This window comes from Harpia harpyja, chromosome 10, assembly GCF_026419915.1.
Source record: "Harpia harpyja isolate bHarHar1 chromosome 10, bHarHar1 primary haplotype, whole genome shotgun sequence".
In the NCBI taxonomy this organism is placed as follows: Eukaryota; Metazoa; Chordata; class Aves; order Accipitriformes; family Accipitridae; genus Harpia; species Harpia harpyja.
The window spans coordinates 30167549-30184307 of record NC_068949.1 but is presented as its reverse complement, the minus strand read 5'-3'; the positions used below and the strand labels follow the sequence as shown (position 1 = coordinate 30184307).

The following is a 16759-nucleotide window of genomic DNA, read 5'->3' as shown; positions in this document are numbered from 1 at the left end:
CAGATCCCCCAGTGTGCACCCAAGATGTCAAAGAGGCAACCTGCAGATTTTAAACATGTATTTTAGAAAACCACATACCTTCTGCTCTTCCTTTAGCTCCCCAAAGGACACACCAAGGGGCCGGGTTCTCCCAGGACTATGCCAGCCCTAGTTTGTTTGCTGGTCAATGCTCAGTGAAAGCTTTTCTCCCTCCAGCATGTCCCCACATGCCCCTAACGGGAGGAAGGCAGAGGCCATGCCTGAGGCATGGCACAAACATGTTTTGCTGAGCCGATGCAACACCACATTACTAATCTGGCCTGCTGCACTAAAACTGGGCTAGCAAGCCTGAGACATGCTCTCTGGCCACACTCATATGTGGCAGGAGGGATGTGACAGAGCTTGGGTAGGGCATATTTTTATCATAGGACCAGAGAGGCTACTTATAAATCCTCAGGTCTCTTGAAGTGGTGAAAAATTCCCTAGGACTACCAAGGGGATAACTTGATGGGTAGAATGTCTCAGGACAGTGCATTAGTTCCTGCCTAAAACTTCCAGTTCCAGTAACCAACAGGGCACAAGTTCCGCAGGATCCGTATTCTGTCAGGAAGCACTGGGACAGTAGGAGACATTTCCCAACAATATCCATGCCATCAGAAAATTTCCCTTGAGATCCAGCCTAGATTTTCCTCTTCCTACCTTCAAGTTATTTCATCTAGCCTCAAATTCTCTAAGCCTCCTTCCAAGCATCCCTCTCGCATGCCACTGACGTGGAGGCTGTTTGTCACCCTGTCTCCCTGATGCACCTGTATCAGCCTTCGTTCCCATGTGCTCTGTATCAGACACGATCCCGCAGCAAAGCGCCTGGGCTCCCCAGCACTGATTAAGCAGTGGGAGGATGGAGGCAATGAAGTCAGAGTGAGTAATCCCCAGGCAGGAGCTGGCATTTCACTCCACCTCCCGCGTGCAGTGCCCACATTTCCTGCACATCGTGGGTTTTGGTAACAGAACTGCAGTGTCAGAGCTCCTGGGAGAAGCTGGGGAAGGGACTGTGGGAGATGTACGTGGTCCCGTCTTTCCACTTTGTCTACTGTAATATCAAGTATAACGTAATTAACAGCACTGATCTTTATATGGCATCTTTGGGTTTCAGAGCCCAAACGTGCTGATATAATCATGGCAAATTTCTCCTTCCTGAGTAACTTTTCTGGGCTGCATGGACAAAAGTCACCTTTTCAGCTACAGACATGCCATAATTTAAAGCTCTTTGTTGCTGTTACCAACAGCAAAGTGCCATTTTCCTGTCCTGGATGGCAGAAGCACAGGGGCAGGCTTTACCTTTTGCCCACTAATGCATCCCCCTCCCAGGCCAGATTCAATGCACTTCCATGCATCCCCTCCGATCTGAGTGACAAATCCCCAAACGTCTGTATCACCACCAGAGCAGAAACCGCAGGAAACCCAGCGTGCTGACAGGCTGAGGGCAGTCACACCACAGACATCGACTCAAATCTCAACTGCAGGACCACCAGCAAAGCCACTCTGAAGCTCCTGCTCACTCCCTTACAGCTAAGAGGGGATGAGGCAGGGAGGTTGAACCTGCAGCAGCTGTGTTTTTGCTTGAGAGCAAGGACATACTGGGAATGGATCAGATGAGGGCTCTGAATGTACAGTGGGGCTGGAAGAGGAGATAGGGGAGTTGGAAGGAAAAGGGGGTGGGGAAGGCCAGGGCTGAGGGATGTCCAGAGAATGACACTGGTTCTCCGAGGCAAAATCATGATGACTTGTACTGCAACAACGCTTACAAAACTACCAACATCAGGAATTAAAGAAGGAAATAAAAGACTGGCTCCAACAGTGCCTGTACGCAGCAGGGGCCAGCTGTCCCCCTGAAGGACCCCCATCCTATGCTGCTGCACTCACCTCTCAGCTCCTGCAGCTCCACGCTGAGGCTCTCAATGTTGGAGTCACAGAAATCAAGGTTTTCCAGGGTCTCTGCTCTCACCAGCTCATCCTGCTGCTCCTCCAGCATCAGGCTTAGCTCAGCGCGGGTCTTGCCGTAAGCCTCCAGGTCTCGCTCTACCTCTCCGATCCTTGTCAGCAGAATGGAGTGGGGGGAAGCTGATCCTGTCTGTGTCAAGTCCTCACGTCCCTCCTCCACCCGCTGCTCCTGAGTGCTGGGCTGAAGCTGCACAGGGGCCACGTTTTTCCGCTGGTTGCTTGAAGGAGGCCGGGGCGCAGGCCGGGAGGGCTTGACCGAGAAGGACAGAGATCTGCCTTTGGGAACCTGGCCACCCAGCGTGTGCACAGGGGTTGTTGCAAGGCTGCTGGGCCGAGGAGGAGGTGGCCTCAGGGCCTTCCTCCTCTCTGGCTGCCTGGCTTGGGGGACACACTCAGGAGACCCACGGACAATGTCCTTCTCAGTGCTGTAGTCCAAGATAGAGAAGTGGCGGGAGACCTTGTCTTGCTCAGAGCCGGTACTCGACAGACTCTTCTCAAACTGTGCCAGCTGTTCTGTCAGTTTGGAGTCGAGGTCTGTGCAGCTGTCCCCCTGCACTGTGAGCGGGCAGCATTCCCCCCAGCTCCCAGCCCACGTGTCCAAGCCCACCTGGGCAGCTCCCAAGCTGGAGGAACAGGGTTTGGACTTCTCCTGTTGACCATCCACCCAATCATCCAGGTCCTGGGCATTGCTCTGGCTCTCCTGGGGCTCGGATGCTGCCCAACTGTTAGGAGAAGAAATTGTCTGGCTCCTGCAAGGATCTCGGGGGGAGTGGGGCGCCTGCGAGGGTACAGTGGGACTGTCTCCATCACGCTCAGGCAGGGTGTGAGTTTCTGAGTTTCCTGGGGAGGCTGAAACGGTCCCCCCAGGCTCCAACTCATTGGCTTGGCCAGGCCTGTTGCCCCGTTGGGGAGGCAGCTGAGCAGAGGGGAGAAGGCCATTGACCGTCTTCGTGCGGTCAAAGGGGATGGAGTCCGCTGTGCTTTTGGGACATGGCTCTTGGTGTCCTGTGCTGGGAAAGGCCTGATGCTGTCTCAAGTCAGTGCCAAGAGGACCCTCTGACATCCCTGCTTTGTGAGACAAAATGGCGTCAGGCTCAGGGTGTACAGCCGAGCCATCCTCCTTGTCCCTGCCAACTTTCCCTGGCAAAGGAAGAGCTTTGGAGCAGGTGCTTTCCGAGTCTTGATGGATGGTCACTCCACAGCTGCCTCCACCTTGGGGATCCCCAGCACCTGCCTTTTCCCTGCAAGCCTCAGATGCTTCCAGCCTCACAAATCTGTGTGGAAAGATGCCACGTTTCCCCCTCAGCTCCCCCTCCAGCCAGCCATCCTCCAGAATGCCTATGATCCGAATCCTGTCACCCACATCAAAATCCAGTTCCTTGGACTCCAGGGCTTGGAACTGATAGAGGGCAACACCGTAAGTGCTCCCTGGCTCCTCCTCCTCCTCCTCCTTGGGGGGCATCTCCACTGTCCCATTGGTGTCACAAGTCCCTGTGGGCTCTGGATCCACTGAGGTTCCTGATGTTCGCAGAGGAGTAAGCAGTTCCACAAAACCCTCTGGGAAGATGCCCCTGTGGCCTCTGAGCTCACCTTCAAACCAGCCAGGTTCTGGGACACCAACAATGTTGATCACATCCCCTTCCCTGAAGTCCAGTTCCTCCTCCAGCTGAGCAGAGAGGTCCATCAGGGCCCGGGCTTGGCCCAGTGAGTAGGCAGGCACCTCCAGGAGAGCGCTCTGGGACAGCTGACGGCTCCGAACTGAAAGGCACAGCTCCCGCACGCATGATGAGGGGAAAAAGCCCTTGGAACCCCAGCTGCTTCGGCCCTGGAGCCAGCTGGAGGCCAGGGACCCCCCCAGGATCACCAGATCTCCTGCAGAGAATGAGACACACCAGTACAAAACTGCCCTCATGATTGCTTCCCACCTCTTATTCCTGTCTCCCCATGTCCCTCCTGGCTGTGGGTGAGGTCTGGCACTCTGCACAGAGCGTAGTGCATGCTGGGGATGCATAAGAGAACAAAATGGAGGTAAGGCATGAAGCATCAGCAGTCTCTTGCACACACATATCTAAGATACACAGTTTTGGCTGCAAAGCCATGAAGGTGCACCAAAGGTTTGATTTGATTTCTCTCCCAAATGCAAGTCTAAGATTTGGGGATTGGAGGGCAGTTAAAAGGCAGCTGTAAGTTTACTATGATCAGCTGACTCCAACTTTTGGAGTTTCAAGAGTAATGATAGATCATGAGAAACTGGTATCAGAGTGGCAGAAGCACAAAGGTCCATGGTGGATTTGACATGACCCATGTCATGAGGTATTAGGAAATTCCTCTCTCTCTCCTGTCACTCTAGGCAGGATGTTGTGACTAGGTTCATGCTTCTGGAAGGACAGGTGAGGGCTATGAGGTACAAAGCAAAGGAAGGGAATGGAGATTACCTCTCTGCAATGACAAGCTCCCTGGCTCTTGAGATGTGAAGTCACTGGTACAAACAAACAGTTTTTCTCCCTGCTTCAAAGGGGGAATATCCACAGGTTCCACAAAGCTGCTAGGAAACTGCCCTAAAACAAGAAGCAGTTGTCAGCAATGAGTCTTTCCTGTAGCCCACCACCACTCCCTCCACCCTCCTTCCAGATTTTGAGATCTATTCATCTCTTGCTAAAGGAGAATACCCAGCTACCAGGGTGCCTTGATAGCATGGTGGAAGAAGAACGAGTTTGGCAGTCAGGAATTCCTGAGGTTTTAAATGCTTAATAGCTAACAGAGAACAAAAAGCTTTGCGCCCTCAGCTCACTCCAGGCAACCAACAGGCTGTGCTTATTACTGGGACTGTGCCATCAGCATGGAGTTTCTGGGAACAGACATACTAGGTTTTCTCTGCTTTCATTGCTTGCTTCCCAGCTCAGAGCCATGATGAGGACTGAGAGATCCAGTAGTGCTGGATCACAAGACCAGTGTCTTCTGCCTGGGCACATCCACCTGGTGCTCCTCACTCTGTAAGGCTGGGCCCTTGCACGGGCTCAGCGCAGAAGTCAGGCCACCACACTTGGAATGGCCATATCTGTGAGTCACAGGCTCTGTCACAGCCTCAGTGCTGCTGAGGCTCCAGGGATCTTCCCCACCTGATCATCTCTGTGCACCTATTTCACCATGGCACTCATTGCTGGATGCCTACCTATTCTGAACAGGCCACAGCCAGACGAGGCAGTGCACACTTGCTGGCCATCACAAGATAACACTCAGCTACTGATTTCAGTCCCAGGAGCAGAGGACATGGCAGAGCCCACTGCAAAGGCCACTAAAAATGTCATTCCTATCTTTTATAATTTGTGGCAAGGGGCTATGATGGAGTATGGGCTAGTAGCACTTCCAGCATTCAGTCTTAATGACCCAATTCATCCACGTTCTCCAATAAAACCTGGAGACACCACATCCTAGACACCCTGAACTTTGCACTGGGTTTAGGCAGTTTGGCATCTGCTGTTAACCTAAGGGGCGACAAGCAGCCCACAGGCTGTCAGCCTCAGTGGCTTCCTTCACAGTTTTAACCAACTCTACCTCTTTTTCCCTGTCTCAGTTTCCTGCTCTGTACGTGGAAACAACCTAATGCTGTTACAAAGGAAGTCATGGAGCTACATTAATTATTCCCCACAGAGTACTCAGTATTATTCGTATTGGTAGGCTGCAGCACCTCTACAGCTTCTATTCAAAAGCACTTTTTCAAGTCCCTACAACTTTAGTTTAGAAAATTGGGCAGAAAACTACAACAGCTGTTCCAAGGGAAAGCAGGAATCCAAGTGGGTTTTAAGTTAAAGGTCATTAAAAACCATTTGGTTTGACTTCAGTGGGTTTCTTTATCTTTGAGCTACGACACACATGTTTATTATTCCTTAATAGTTTCATCCTCTTGAGAACAAGTGCATCAGTTATGCTGGGAGACAAAACTGTGGTGAAGTATACTGGCGATTTCTGCAGAAGTAATCTGTGCCCAGTGACTTCAGCAGCAGGATCAGGCATGCTTTCATTCAGTGCCATTTATCAGCTAAGCGTTGCACAGGAGAGAAGTCCTCCTCTCCACCTTTGCTCTTGTCCATCTTTGTTTTAGCCAGGAGACAGCTCGCAGCTGTTAGCAGAGCCCAGACTGCTGCTGCAATAGCAGCTCCATCTCCATGGCCAGGGATGAAACTCCAGTCCCACCCTCATGCTGAAGACAGTCAGGCTTATGCTCTGAAGTGGCCTGGTTTTCATCTCCCTGAGAGCTCATACATCCTCTCAACATCAGTATTAAGAGGAGAAAGAGCTGCTTAAACAGGGACTATGAGACTCAAGTGTTGCACTAAGAGCATTTTGCTGCTTCAGAAGTTTCTCACACCCTTCCAAAAGTTTGAGACTTGCGCACTACTTCAGGCACCCAGATATTGATGGCAGCTTGTGCAGGAATATGCTTTAAAGCGGAAAGGAGGAAGCAGGACTGAGTCAGAGGGCTTGGAGGGACACACGGACTCTGTCACTGCGTCTCCCACTGACTTGACCTGACAAGGTCACTTGGATGTGGATGCATTTCCACTCTCAATGCATCTGTTTCCTCTCTCCCCTTCCACTGCCACAGTGGGTCAGCGCATAAACTAGCCAGGAAATGGGCTGTCTCACCACAGAGGATGGAGTACTGTGAAGCTCTCATCTCCTTGAGAACTGACCCTCCACTAATCTCTCTCAAAAAACAACAAACAAGCTGTCTGAATAGTTGATGCAATGCTGGCAGGAGACCAGTGGTGGGCAACCTGCACCCTCAGACCCAAGCAAAGTCCCATGAAAGATTTAGTAAATCAAATCTGGTCCTGCACAGCACTGGCCAAGGGAAGGTGCGCTCAAACAGTGGCCATTTAGCTGGCACATCTATGGATCCAGGTGCAGGCATTTCCACCTCTTACCTGTGACACCTTCCTTCTTGCCGAGGAGCCAGAACTCGTCCACCACAGCCAGTACCTCGATGACATCTCCCACGAAGAGGGGCAGCTCTTCAGAGACGCTGGGACAGAAATCAAAGACTGCTCGTACCACGGAGCCAGCCTCCATTGCGCGGGGTCTGAAGGTGGATCAGTGCCTAAGGCTGAGACAGCAGGAAGTTTGTTAGCAGCCAGAAACACCTGAAATTATCACATATACACCCTTCCTGAGCACAAGAGGCAGGAACAGTGTGAGGGGGTCCTGTGCTGAGCTCCCTGAAACACCTTGCCACGTAGCATGCCACAGGAGCCAAGGGTCTTCAGCAATACAGCCCCCACGGTCTAACCTGCCTTGTCCAGCCCCTCTGGCTACCTCTGTGGGGACACGTGTTTTTGCTGCAACAGTGGGAGAAGCAGCAAGAATATTGGAAGTGAATTCCTGTCAGGAAGGAAGCATGAGGAGGGGAGGAAGCTCAGCACTTCCCTGACATGCAAGGCAGGGCCCTGAGCCCGCCAGGGCTGGGTGGGCAGATAGCACCACTCACTTGCACGGTCCCACCACACATGCTCTGGTGGGATGGGCACAGGTGTCCCCCTCCCCACGCCACCGCTCAGGGCCACAGGAACTGCATGCTGGAGCAGCATCACGCTTCTGCCCAGCAAAAGGAAAGCACGAAGTCCACTCAGGCAAGCTCACCCCACCATCCTCTTCCCCACCGGCGAACTCTTCCTGCCCCCGCCTGGGCTGACCCAGCCTGGGCATCCTCAGACCTGGCTGGAAATGCCCCTTCTACCTTCTAGGTACCAGGCTCAGCCATCCCCTGTGAGGCTTCACCATGGCTCTTGGCAGAAGCCCAGCTGAGCTGAGGGTGCAGACCCTGTCCAAGGCTCTGGGAGCCAAGGCTGAAATTCCCCCTGGGAGGGGACCTGAAGGCAGGCAAAGATGTCCTCATCAAGGGCTACGTCCTGGATTCCCCCTTCCTCTGGAGGTGGCTGCTGAGCCAGGACACTTTTCTGTATCATCTTTGCTTTGTTCCAAGCAGCCTCACCATCAAGGCAATACACTGCACCAAGGCAGCAACAGTCCTGTAGCTTCAGCCACTCCTTCCCTTCTTCCCAGATCCCTCAGGAGAGGAACTTAAAGGTGCATCTGTCCAAAGCAACCAGGAACCCTAAGATTATTCCTCAACATAGGCACCTCAGACTGGCGAGTGCTTCCCTTCATATTCCTGTCCCACTGCAATTACAGGCAGAGCACGGCACTGCCGACACCACTCGGAGGTACTTTCAGAGCCCTGCCCTCTGTGATGCGGGGACTTCAGCAGGCCCCACCAGCCCCCCTGACACAGGCTGCTTTCCTCCCACATCACAAGCAGAGTCCCTGCTGCGTCTGGTTGGACACAACTTCCCTGCAATGGGATCCAACCTCCTCCCCTCCCAAAGCGCCTCTATGTGCACAGCGGACAGTCACCCTCCAAGTGCCACCCAGCCTGCGATGCCCGTCCCGTACTCAGCATGGCTTGTCAAGCCGTCCTGCCTAGCTAACAGCAGAAAGGGCACGGTGACACACACACCACCACCCACAGTGAACACACGGGGCCCCCCTGGGCCCCCATTTCTCCATACAGCCGCGCACAGCCCACCTGAGCCCCGGAGAGTCACGAAGAGGGGAAGCTAACAGAGGGAGGAGAAAAACATCCCCGCTGACGAGGTGCAGCCAACTTCCAGTGAGAGTGCCAGTGGGGGACCCAGCCAGGGAAAGGCTTTCTGCTGACGGGACTGCTCTGTTTATCCAGTCCGACTCACCTCCTGGGAACAAAGCGGGTTTGTACTCGACAGGAACAGCTTCCTCAGCACGTCCCTCCCCACCCCCAGCCGTGCCCCCGCTGCAGCCCGCACGCTGCACCCCGGCCCCCGGCCACCCTCACCTCTGCTGTCCCGTCTGTCACTCCTATTGCTCTTCACTGTCTTCCCCGTAGCACGTGGGCTCCTTGGGGCACAGGCTGTCCCTTTGTCACCAGCGTTGTGCTGGCTGTACAAACAAAGAGCCCAATATCCAGCAGCCGACAGCACTTTGCCACCAAAAAGAGATGAATGGACTGGAGTGAATCAGGAGCACAAAGAGCTGCAATTCAGGGTAGCAGGAACCTACTGAGGCAGAAGGAGTAACAGTATTAAAAACAAGACCATGCGGAGCCGGGAAAAAGATGGAAGAGCCATCAATTAGCTTGGAAATACTAAAGACAAGGAAGGAGCCTTGCACTGTTTGAGGTGGGGTGGCTGGGACGTGCTGCTGCATGCTCTGATGGGAACAGGAGAGCAGCAGCAACAGGCGCAGCAGTAGCAGCCCCTTGCAGGCGCTTGGGGCTGCCCTCCACCCCGCAGACAGGCTGCCAACTCTCGCGGCACAGGGCACGACTGAGCTCAGGGTCCTAGAAATCCTTGGCATACTCCAAATATGCAAGCTTCACAGCCACACTGGACAAAGGAGGAAAAAAATATTGCAGGCATAACTGCTGCCTCGCGTTGGTTTCTCCAGGAGCACATGATAGTACAGTGTGATTTCTTGCATTTCTTCTGCCAAAGGTGTAACGTAAGAGTGGGCTGAGGAGTGCAAGGATTGCAGCATGTGTGCTGCTGACCCAAACCCTGCCTTTGCTGCAGTCACCGGGGCTGAGGATCCTGCCCCTGAAAACAGCAGTGTCACTTCCTTAACTCACCTGCAGCTCTGGGGACTCATTCATTAAAATGTACAAGATTTTCCAATGAGGCAGAAGATCAAGAAGGGCAGGCAGGGTTGCAATTGTTCCACCATGTATATATTAATTGCAGTTATAATAAAACACGGGCACTAACGTATTCATGTGAAAAGCATTCCCTGAGAGCCAGCCCATGAGGTAAGAAAGCATGAAGTAACTTCTGAAAAGTGCCAATAAAAGAATCCCAACAAGCTCATGTTCCCTCAGCAGTACTGAGAAGAGCAGGATCCCTGACTCCATCTGAGGCTAGACAGTATGCCCCCGCATTTGAAAGCAGTGAATCAGTCTTGTGGGGTTTGCCTGCTCTGTAACATGAATTGAACACAAAATATTATGTTTTCCAGGACCTTGGCCTTGCCTTACTCCATGGTGTGCTGCCTGCCAACATTTTCTCCAAATGCCCACCTAGAGAAGGAAGCCTCCCCAGCACCTTCCAGACCAGAAACAGTATTACTGAGTCCAGCTCTTCAGGCTTAACAGTGGACCCGAGCTTCTCCCAGATCCACCCCAGATCTGGTGAAAACAAACATTCAGCAACAGCTCACGCAGAGGCTCCAGCAGGAAGAGAGATTGCAGGGAGAGCCGGGCCCCGCCTGTGATCCATCCCCAGTGAGTCACGGCTCCTGACGGCTGGACAAGCACCATCCCCTCTCACCTCAGGGACGGGTGATCCCTGCCTGCCAGGGGAAGGGAGGGAGGGCTCCTCCACAACTGAGCAAACACTGGGACTTCACGCTGGTGGAGGTCAGGACTGCAAACTGCAGGACTCCTGCCCCCGCCTAGCAGCAGACCCGCATCCAAAGAGAGCCTCACCGTCCAAGTATGAAGCTGCAGCGCAGCAGCGAACTAGCCCTGCTGAGAACACGCTGTCTCTGTCTTGCTGCCTGATCCTGCACAAACTAGGTAACGTGTTCCTGGCGCCCGACGGCAGCCTGCCTGGTGCCAAGCTCCGGGCCTGACACAACAGCATTGTGCAGCAAGGCCGAGAGTGGATTCCCAGGGCATTAATCACTCCCCCCAGCCTGCCTGCATGCACGCTCAGCACACATTAACATTACCTCCATGGAAGACTGCCTATCCCAGTTTGCCATTAGCTCTGGAGCGTGTCTGGTCCAGCGTGGGCTGATGAAAGGAGGAACCAGAATGAAATGACGGCTATTAACTCAGTTACAGTATTGTTTTGAGACCGTCAGCACAGACTGGATCAAGCCACAGCAGCCACAAGAAGGCATTTACACGCTGACTCTCACAACTTCTTGTATCCCTCCTCTCCTTTTGCAGTTGAAATTAGGCAGGGTAAGAAGTGTCAAATAACGGACTCACCAGCACTACAAATAATTGTCAGGCACTTGCTCAAAGTGCCATCACTTAAATGGAAGCAGAGCTACTGAAGATGGTGATATAAATGCCCTTTTTGCATCTTTCTGATGGTAAGGGTGAGCAAAAGAGTCTCTGATGAGCTTCTGTACTTTAGAAATGGGAGTTCCGTCTTCCCTGTTTTTGCTGAAAGGTGCCGAAGCAAGGATTTCAAGCACTTAAGAGAGAAGGCAGCAACATGAAGAGACCATTTTAGGCTGATTACAAAAAGTATTAGCCCCAGTAAAAGGAAGGACCCAAAGGGTTTGCAGACCGCTAATCCGGTGGTATACCCAAAGTGCTGATCAGATCATGAGATAAAAAGCAGTAATGGATAGGTGCCACAAATTTAGCAGCAAGAAAACCAAACTTCACAGGTGCTATCACCACTTGCTTCCCTCTAAATAATACTTTTCAGCTTCTCACTCAAGAAGCAGTGCTGTTAGAACTGGCTATGGTCAGCATGACAGCACTGTAACTGACATTTCACCAAGCAGACCAAAATGTGCAGTGTGGGCTTCCACAGGCACACTTGGTTTGCACAAGAGGGACAAGTGGATTCTTGTGCAGCAGATGTCTCAATCTCTATAAAAACCTTAGAGCCTGCCTGAGCAGTAGACCAGGAAGGAGTCAGATTCCCAGAAATGCACAAAAGCCAAGTTTGTTGCAGAATGATTAAAGAAATTAAAGAATGATTAAACAAATACTGCCAGTGATCTTCTTTTAAAATTGAAAAATGCCATGCATTTCACCTAGGTCTTTTCATGCCTCCTTCCACTCATTATATATAGCTCAATGCCTGTTCACTGAAAACACAATCCACCCCCAGAGACAGAGATGCCCCTTGGCCCCATTCAGTGCACCCTCCAGCTGCTGGGTCTGGCTTCGACAAGAGATCTGCTGCAGCTCTCACTGCTGCAGGATTGGTACCTAACGTGCAGTGGGAAGAAACCAGGAGTGACACTTGGCTTCTCATGCCATTGTGTCAAGAACAGAAGCTTACTAACTACATGCAGAGGCATTCCTACCCTTTTCCTCTGTTCCTCCCCGCGGTCTCCAAATCTGGACTTCCCTCCTCCTTACCCCACTGCATCTGCACAGCCAGCACAGTCCTCATCCGCACTTCAAGGGTAGGACACTGCCTGCACACCAGCATGCCCTGACCGCTCATGCCAGCTTTCGGAGCCGCCGCTACCCACAGTCACTCCCCCTGCTCGGAGCAGAACGTGTTGCTCTGTAAGCTCCCGGAGGTCCTTGCTCGCCTGCACATTCCTGGGTGGGATAAACAATACCCTGTTGAGCCAGGCCGCCTGGGCCCCGGCTGGAGAGAGAGCCAATGCAGGGACTGCGGCTCTAGCAAACCGCAGAGCTGACCCTATGAATCCCAACAGAACGGACAACGCACCAAGCTGGGCAAAAACCCGACTAATGGTGCAGAGGAGCGGAGCCTTCTCCCACCAGGGAAATGGTGACTGCTGCAGCCTCTCGTCAGGACGTGCCGCTTGTCTCGGCAGATCCCAAAGAGCTGCCCTGCTGAGCTTCACACAGTGGGAAACATGAGATCTCTTCTGCACTCCACCTCCTAACCCCATATGGCGTCCAGGAGGAAGAGGAATCTCACTTTAAAAACAAATAGCTTCTTTTGCTTTGTCTGTGACCTGATATACCAAAAATCATTGAAAGGAATACCTTTGGGTTGGATCATCAAGCCCTCCAGAAGCAGGACCACCAAGGGCAAGGGCTGCTTAAGCAAGCTCTGGCCTCCCACCACACATGTGCGACAGTTTGGGGTGTTTGCCACTGGAGCTCTGCCCTGTAGCACACAAGACATTCAAACCACTACTACTTCTCTTCAGCTGGGCCCTGGTTGTCACAGTGTTCTCACCTGCTCCGTTGCAGGACATGGCTATGGGCAGGCTGGTGGCATGTGCGTGGGGTAAGGAAGGAGGAAGGAAAAGGAGCTCGTGCTGGGCCAGGCAACAAGCAAATGAAAGTCATCTGGAAACTAGAGCACAGCATCAATTTTTAATGCAAAGCAGAACACCTTGCCACAACATGTGAGCAAGGAGACCATGATGGATATTTAATCTCTGGCACTGGGGACTGAAGCATGCAAAGGCCAGACCATCAGCTCAGGAGACAACAGTTTCCCAAATTCTGTATGGAGTGGCTGCATGCACCTTACAGACTCTGTTACCGCGACCTGTCTCCTCCCACCCCAAGGCACACGGTTGTCTCTCTTGCTGTTTTTGCAGACAGGCTAAAACAATACAACTTAGAATAAGGAACAGACAAAACCTCAAGAGCAGCACCACTTCCACTGTGCAGTACCTGTGACTGAGCTACTGGAGTAAATAGTATACAATTACAAAATTAGTCATGTCACCTTGAGTACATATCCAAAACAGGTTCAACTGGGGCTACAAGGACATTCCTTAACCCTGGAGCACTTGAATTTGCACCCTGAACAATATTTTTCAAGATAGCTTTTGGACAGAAGCCCAGTACGATGCTTTGGTTGCTGGGCAGGGAGTCCAGAAATCTAGAAACTACTCGAGTTTGACTTGGAAGCTCTGCTCTTTGCTCACCTTTGCTCCTGTTCTACGCCGCTCATTATCTCCAAAGAATCTAAATCCCCAGCAGGGATTCTGCTGATACCTGGCATCATGTGGACCTCTTCCTTTCAGAGCCCTGACGTGCTCCTGAGAAGCAAGCAACAGATTTTTTTTCCTAACAGAAACGTTCTAAAAATAAGACAAAGTAAAAGCTGTGTCGCTCACAAGTGGGGTTGAGCAATCCTTAGAATGTCATCAGAAAAATACTTTTGCTGGAGGTCGAGGGGAAATCATCAGTTAAGGTACTGAAGTGCTAAGGTAAGCACAACTCAGGGTGTCCTGCCCAAGCTCATATCACCACCATCACAAAGTCTGTCTGAACAGACACTCACTGCAGGGACACCTCAACTGCACACAGAACCCTGAGACGTCACACAGCCACGCTTCCCATGACAGCTAGCAGAGCCGGTGCTCTGCAAGGCTCCGAGTGTCACTCCTTTCCTCTCCCCCACTGCTCAGTTCCTCCCATCCTATTACCAAGTTAACATTTCTCTAAAATTGTTGTATGTTCATACTAGTTTTTAATGTCCTTCTAATCCTAAGCAGAGCGGCTGGAGAGAGAACTGAAACCTTTGGCCTTGGCAGAGCAGAGGATTTCAAGAACAGAGCAGCAGAAGCAGCCAACTTGGAAGTGTGGGCATTATCGGTGCTATGGAGGACCTTGCCAACAAGCAGGACACATTTAGACACAATGCCCAGAACGACTTGCAGCCAGAGGAGTGAGTCAAGATGAGGGGGATGATGGTGACGTCTCGTAGCACGGTACAGAGGCTGTATTTGGCAAAGCATCTGCAAACCAGCAAATTCTCTATCGACAAACTCTCTCAGGCCTTTTGCAGAGGAAAAGATAGAATTGCAATGGAAGCAAAGGAGAGAATGGCAGAGGAAAGGGGAGAGCGAGCCTTCTCGGAAGAAACTGAAAGTTATGGAAACATGACAAACCTCAAAACAGATGTTAATGCTTATGATATTAGAGGCTTCCTAAGTACTATGGCAAGGAGAATGAGATGTGAAAGGATAGAGACGGGGGGAGTACTTCAAATGCCAGGCAGCAGAGGTGTTTGAACTCAGGCCAAATTGTGTCAAGGACAGGATCAGCTGAGTCACCACTCAGGATCAGCAAAAGGGTCAGCACATGAGCAGCAGCCACCTCTCAGAAGCTGTTGAGGGTGAGCCAAGCCTCCCTCCCCTGGCAAGGCCACTGGAGGAAGCACCTCCAGTCCATCTCTGTGAAAGTACAAGGCACCAGTGTCAGGCTGGCAGCGACACATAGGGATTGGGATTTGCTGGAGTTAGAACAAACAGGGAACTCTCGTGAGTTTCTTTTCTCAGGCTGGCGCAAGCAGAGCAGATGTTCTCAGAGGAGCACCCGGGGGAAGGCGCAGTGCTGCAGCCTCGAGCTTCTGCTCTCTGTGTGCAACCTTCCGTGCCACCCTTCACCAGTGCTACTGCCCCAAGCTCATGGTGCCAGGCCACTCCAGGCCCCATATACCTGCACTGTTTCTACAGGGCCAGGTGCTCCCCTGCAACAAGATGTCTAGGCAATGCCAGCTACCACCAGCTGCATGCAGGCCGGGTGGCTGACCACCCCGGGTTACCACTGGCTGTGAAGACATGGCTTAAGAGACCAAAATCCCACCGGACGCAATGTGGGGAGCAGACGGGCGGCTCCCGCTGTACCCCACAGCTGCTCCACGCTGCCGAGGTGCCCGAAGTGCTCCCAAGGCAGCGTGGGCGCCATGGCACAGAGCTGGAGCCGGCGGCGCACGGCAGGCACCCAGCTGGGCACGCAGGGCTGGAGGGGCCACACGCTGCCGCAGCCCGGCTGCTGGCACGAGGGGAGAGTACCCACCCGAGCCAGCAGCACCCACCCGAGCTAGCAGCACCCCAGCCAGGGGCACCCGCCACCCCCGGGCCGGCCAGCGCGGCCCGGAGCAGCTCCCCGGTCCAGGGCAGCCCCCGGGGCAGGCAGGGCCTCGGCCTCGGCCTCGGCGGGGCGGCGCCGGGGAGAGGGTGCCGGTCCGGGCTGCGAGGGCAGGACGCGCCGGGCGGGACGGGAGGCGGCGGGCTGAGGCGAGGGCCGCGGCAGAGGCGGGGGGCCGGGCCGCGCCGGGGGCCCGGCGGAGGCGCAGGCCGGGCTGCCGCGGGGACGCGCAGGGCGGGGGGGGCGGGCGGGCGGCGGCAGGCAGGGAGCGCCTGGCTCCCCCCGGCCGCTCCGGCGGGTCCCTACCTTCTCCCGGCCCGCTCCGGGCGCCGCGGCCGCTCCGGCCCTGCGGGTCCCGCTCCCGCCTCCGCCCACGGCCCCGCCCGGCCCGGCCCCCAGCGCCCGCCCGGCCTCGCAGGGCCCCGCCCGGCTCTGCGGCCCGGCCCCGCGGCCCGGCTGCCTCCGCATGGCCCGGCTTGGCGGACGCGGCGCGGTGCCGTGCCGAGCCGTGCCGCTGGGAGGCCGCGGCCAGGGCCGGCGGGACGGGACGGGACGGGACGGGATGGAGCTGCTGCGCGGGCGGGGCCTGGCCCGCAGGCTGGGGAGCCCGGGACCTCCGGGTGACATGGGTAATCCCCCTTTGCAGCACCGCTCGGCCCCAGACTGCGAGGCAGCCCCCCCGGCGGCCCATGGGGACACCCCGACGTGGGGCACGCTGCCCAGCGTGGGGTGCCAAGCACGGGGACATGGGGTGCAGCCACCCCCGTGGCCACCGGGCTGGGAACAGCACCTGCGCACCATGCACCCGTGCTAGGGTGCTAGCAGAGCACCCAGGAGCCCCGCACAGAGCAAGGCAGGCAGCTGCCTGCGCAAACCCTCTTTGACTTCTTCCACCTACAAAGCTTGGCCGCCTCGCAGACACGAGCAGTGCCGGGGCTCCCCTTCCCTGCTGTTGCCTTCTCCTGGGAGTTTCTCGCTGCCTTGCAGGCTTCAGCTTTGGCAGCAGCTGATGAGTGGGTCTACACTGTCCATCTGGTGAAGTTTTGCTGCTAGGAGCTGGCTTGGCGGCTTAAGATACACTGTAAGATCATGCCAGAGCACCGAGATGGAGAAAACCAAATGGCTCCCCAGCAGAAAACCCTATCAGGCAGGGCCAATTTGTGCATCACACAGGGGTCAGGC

At 54.2% G+C, this 16759-nt stretch overlaps 1 protein-coding gene across 6 annotated transcripts in view; it reads right to left on the bottom strand.

Annotated features, from left to right (window-relative positions):
* The window catches only part of DNMBP (dynamin binding protein), a 36193-nt gene extending 20229 nt beyond the window's left edge, over positions 1-15964 (bottom strand). For 2 of the 6 annotated variants that reach the window (XM_052800184.1, XM_052800189.1), the window contains exons 1-5: positions 8852-9605; positions 8567-8732; positions 6909-7087; positions 4416-4538; positions 1903-3852 (exon numbers count right to left, since the gene is read on the bottom strand). In XM_052800184.1, coding sequence (XP_052656144.1) covers positions 1903-3852; positions 4416-4538; positions 6909-7053 — 2218 coding nt within the window. In that variant the 5' untranslated portion in view covers positions 7054-7087; positions 8567-8732; positions 8852-9605. Of the gene's footprint in view, positions 1-1902; positions 3853-4415; positions 4539-6908; positions 7088-8566; positions 8733-8851; positions 9606-15883 lie in introns of those variants that run through there. The other 4 variants (XM_052800187.1, XM_052800186.1, XM_052800188.1 and 1 more) reach the window with 4 other exon arrangements.
* Between the last annotated feature and the right edge of the window lie 795 nt (positions 15965-16759).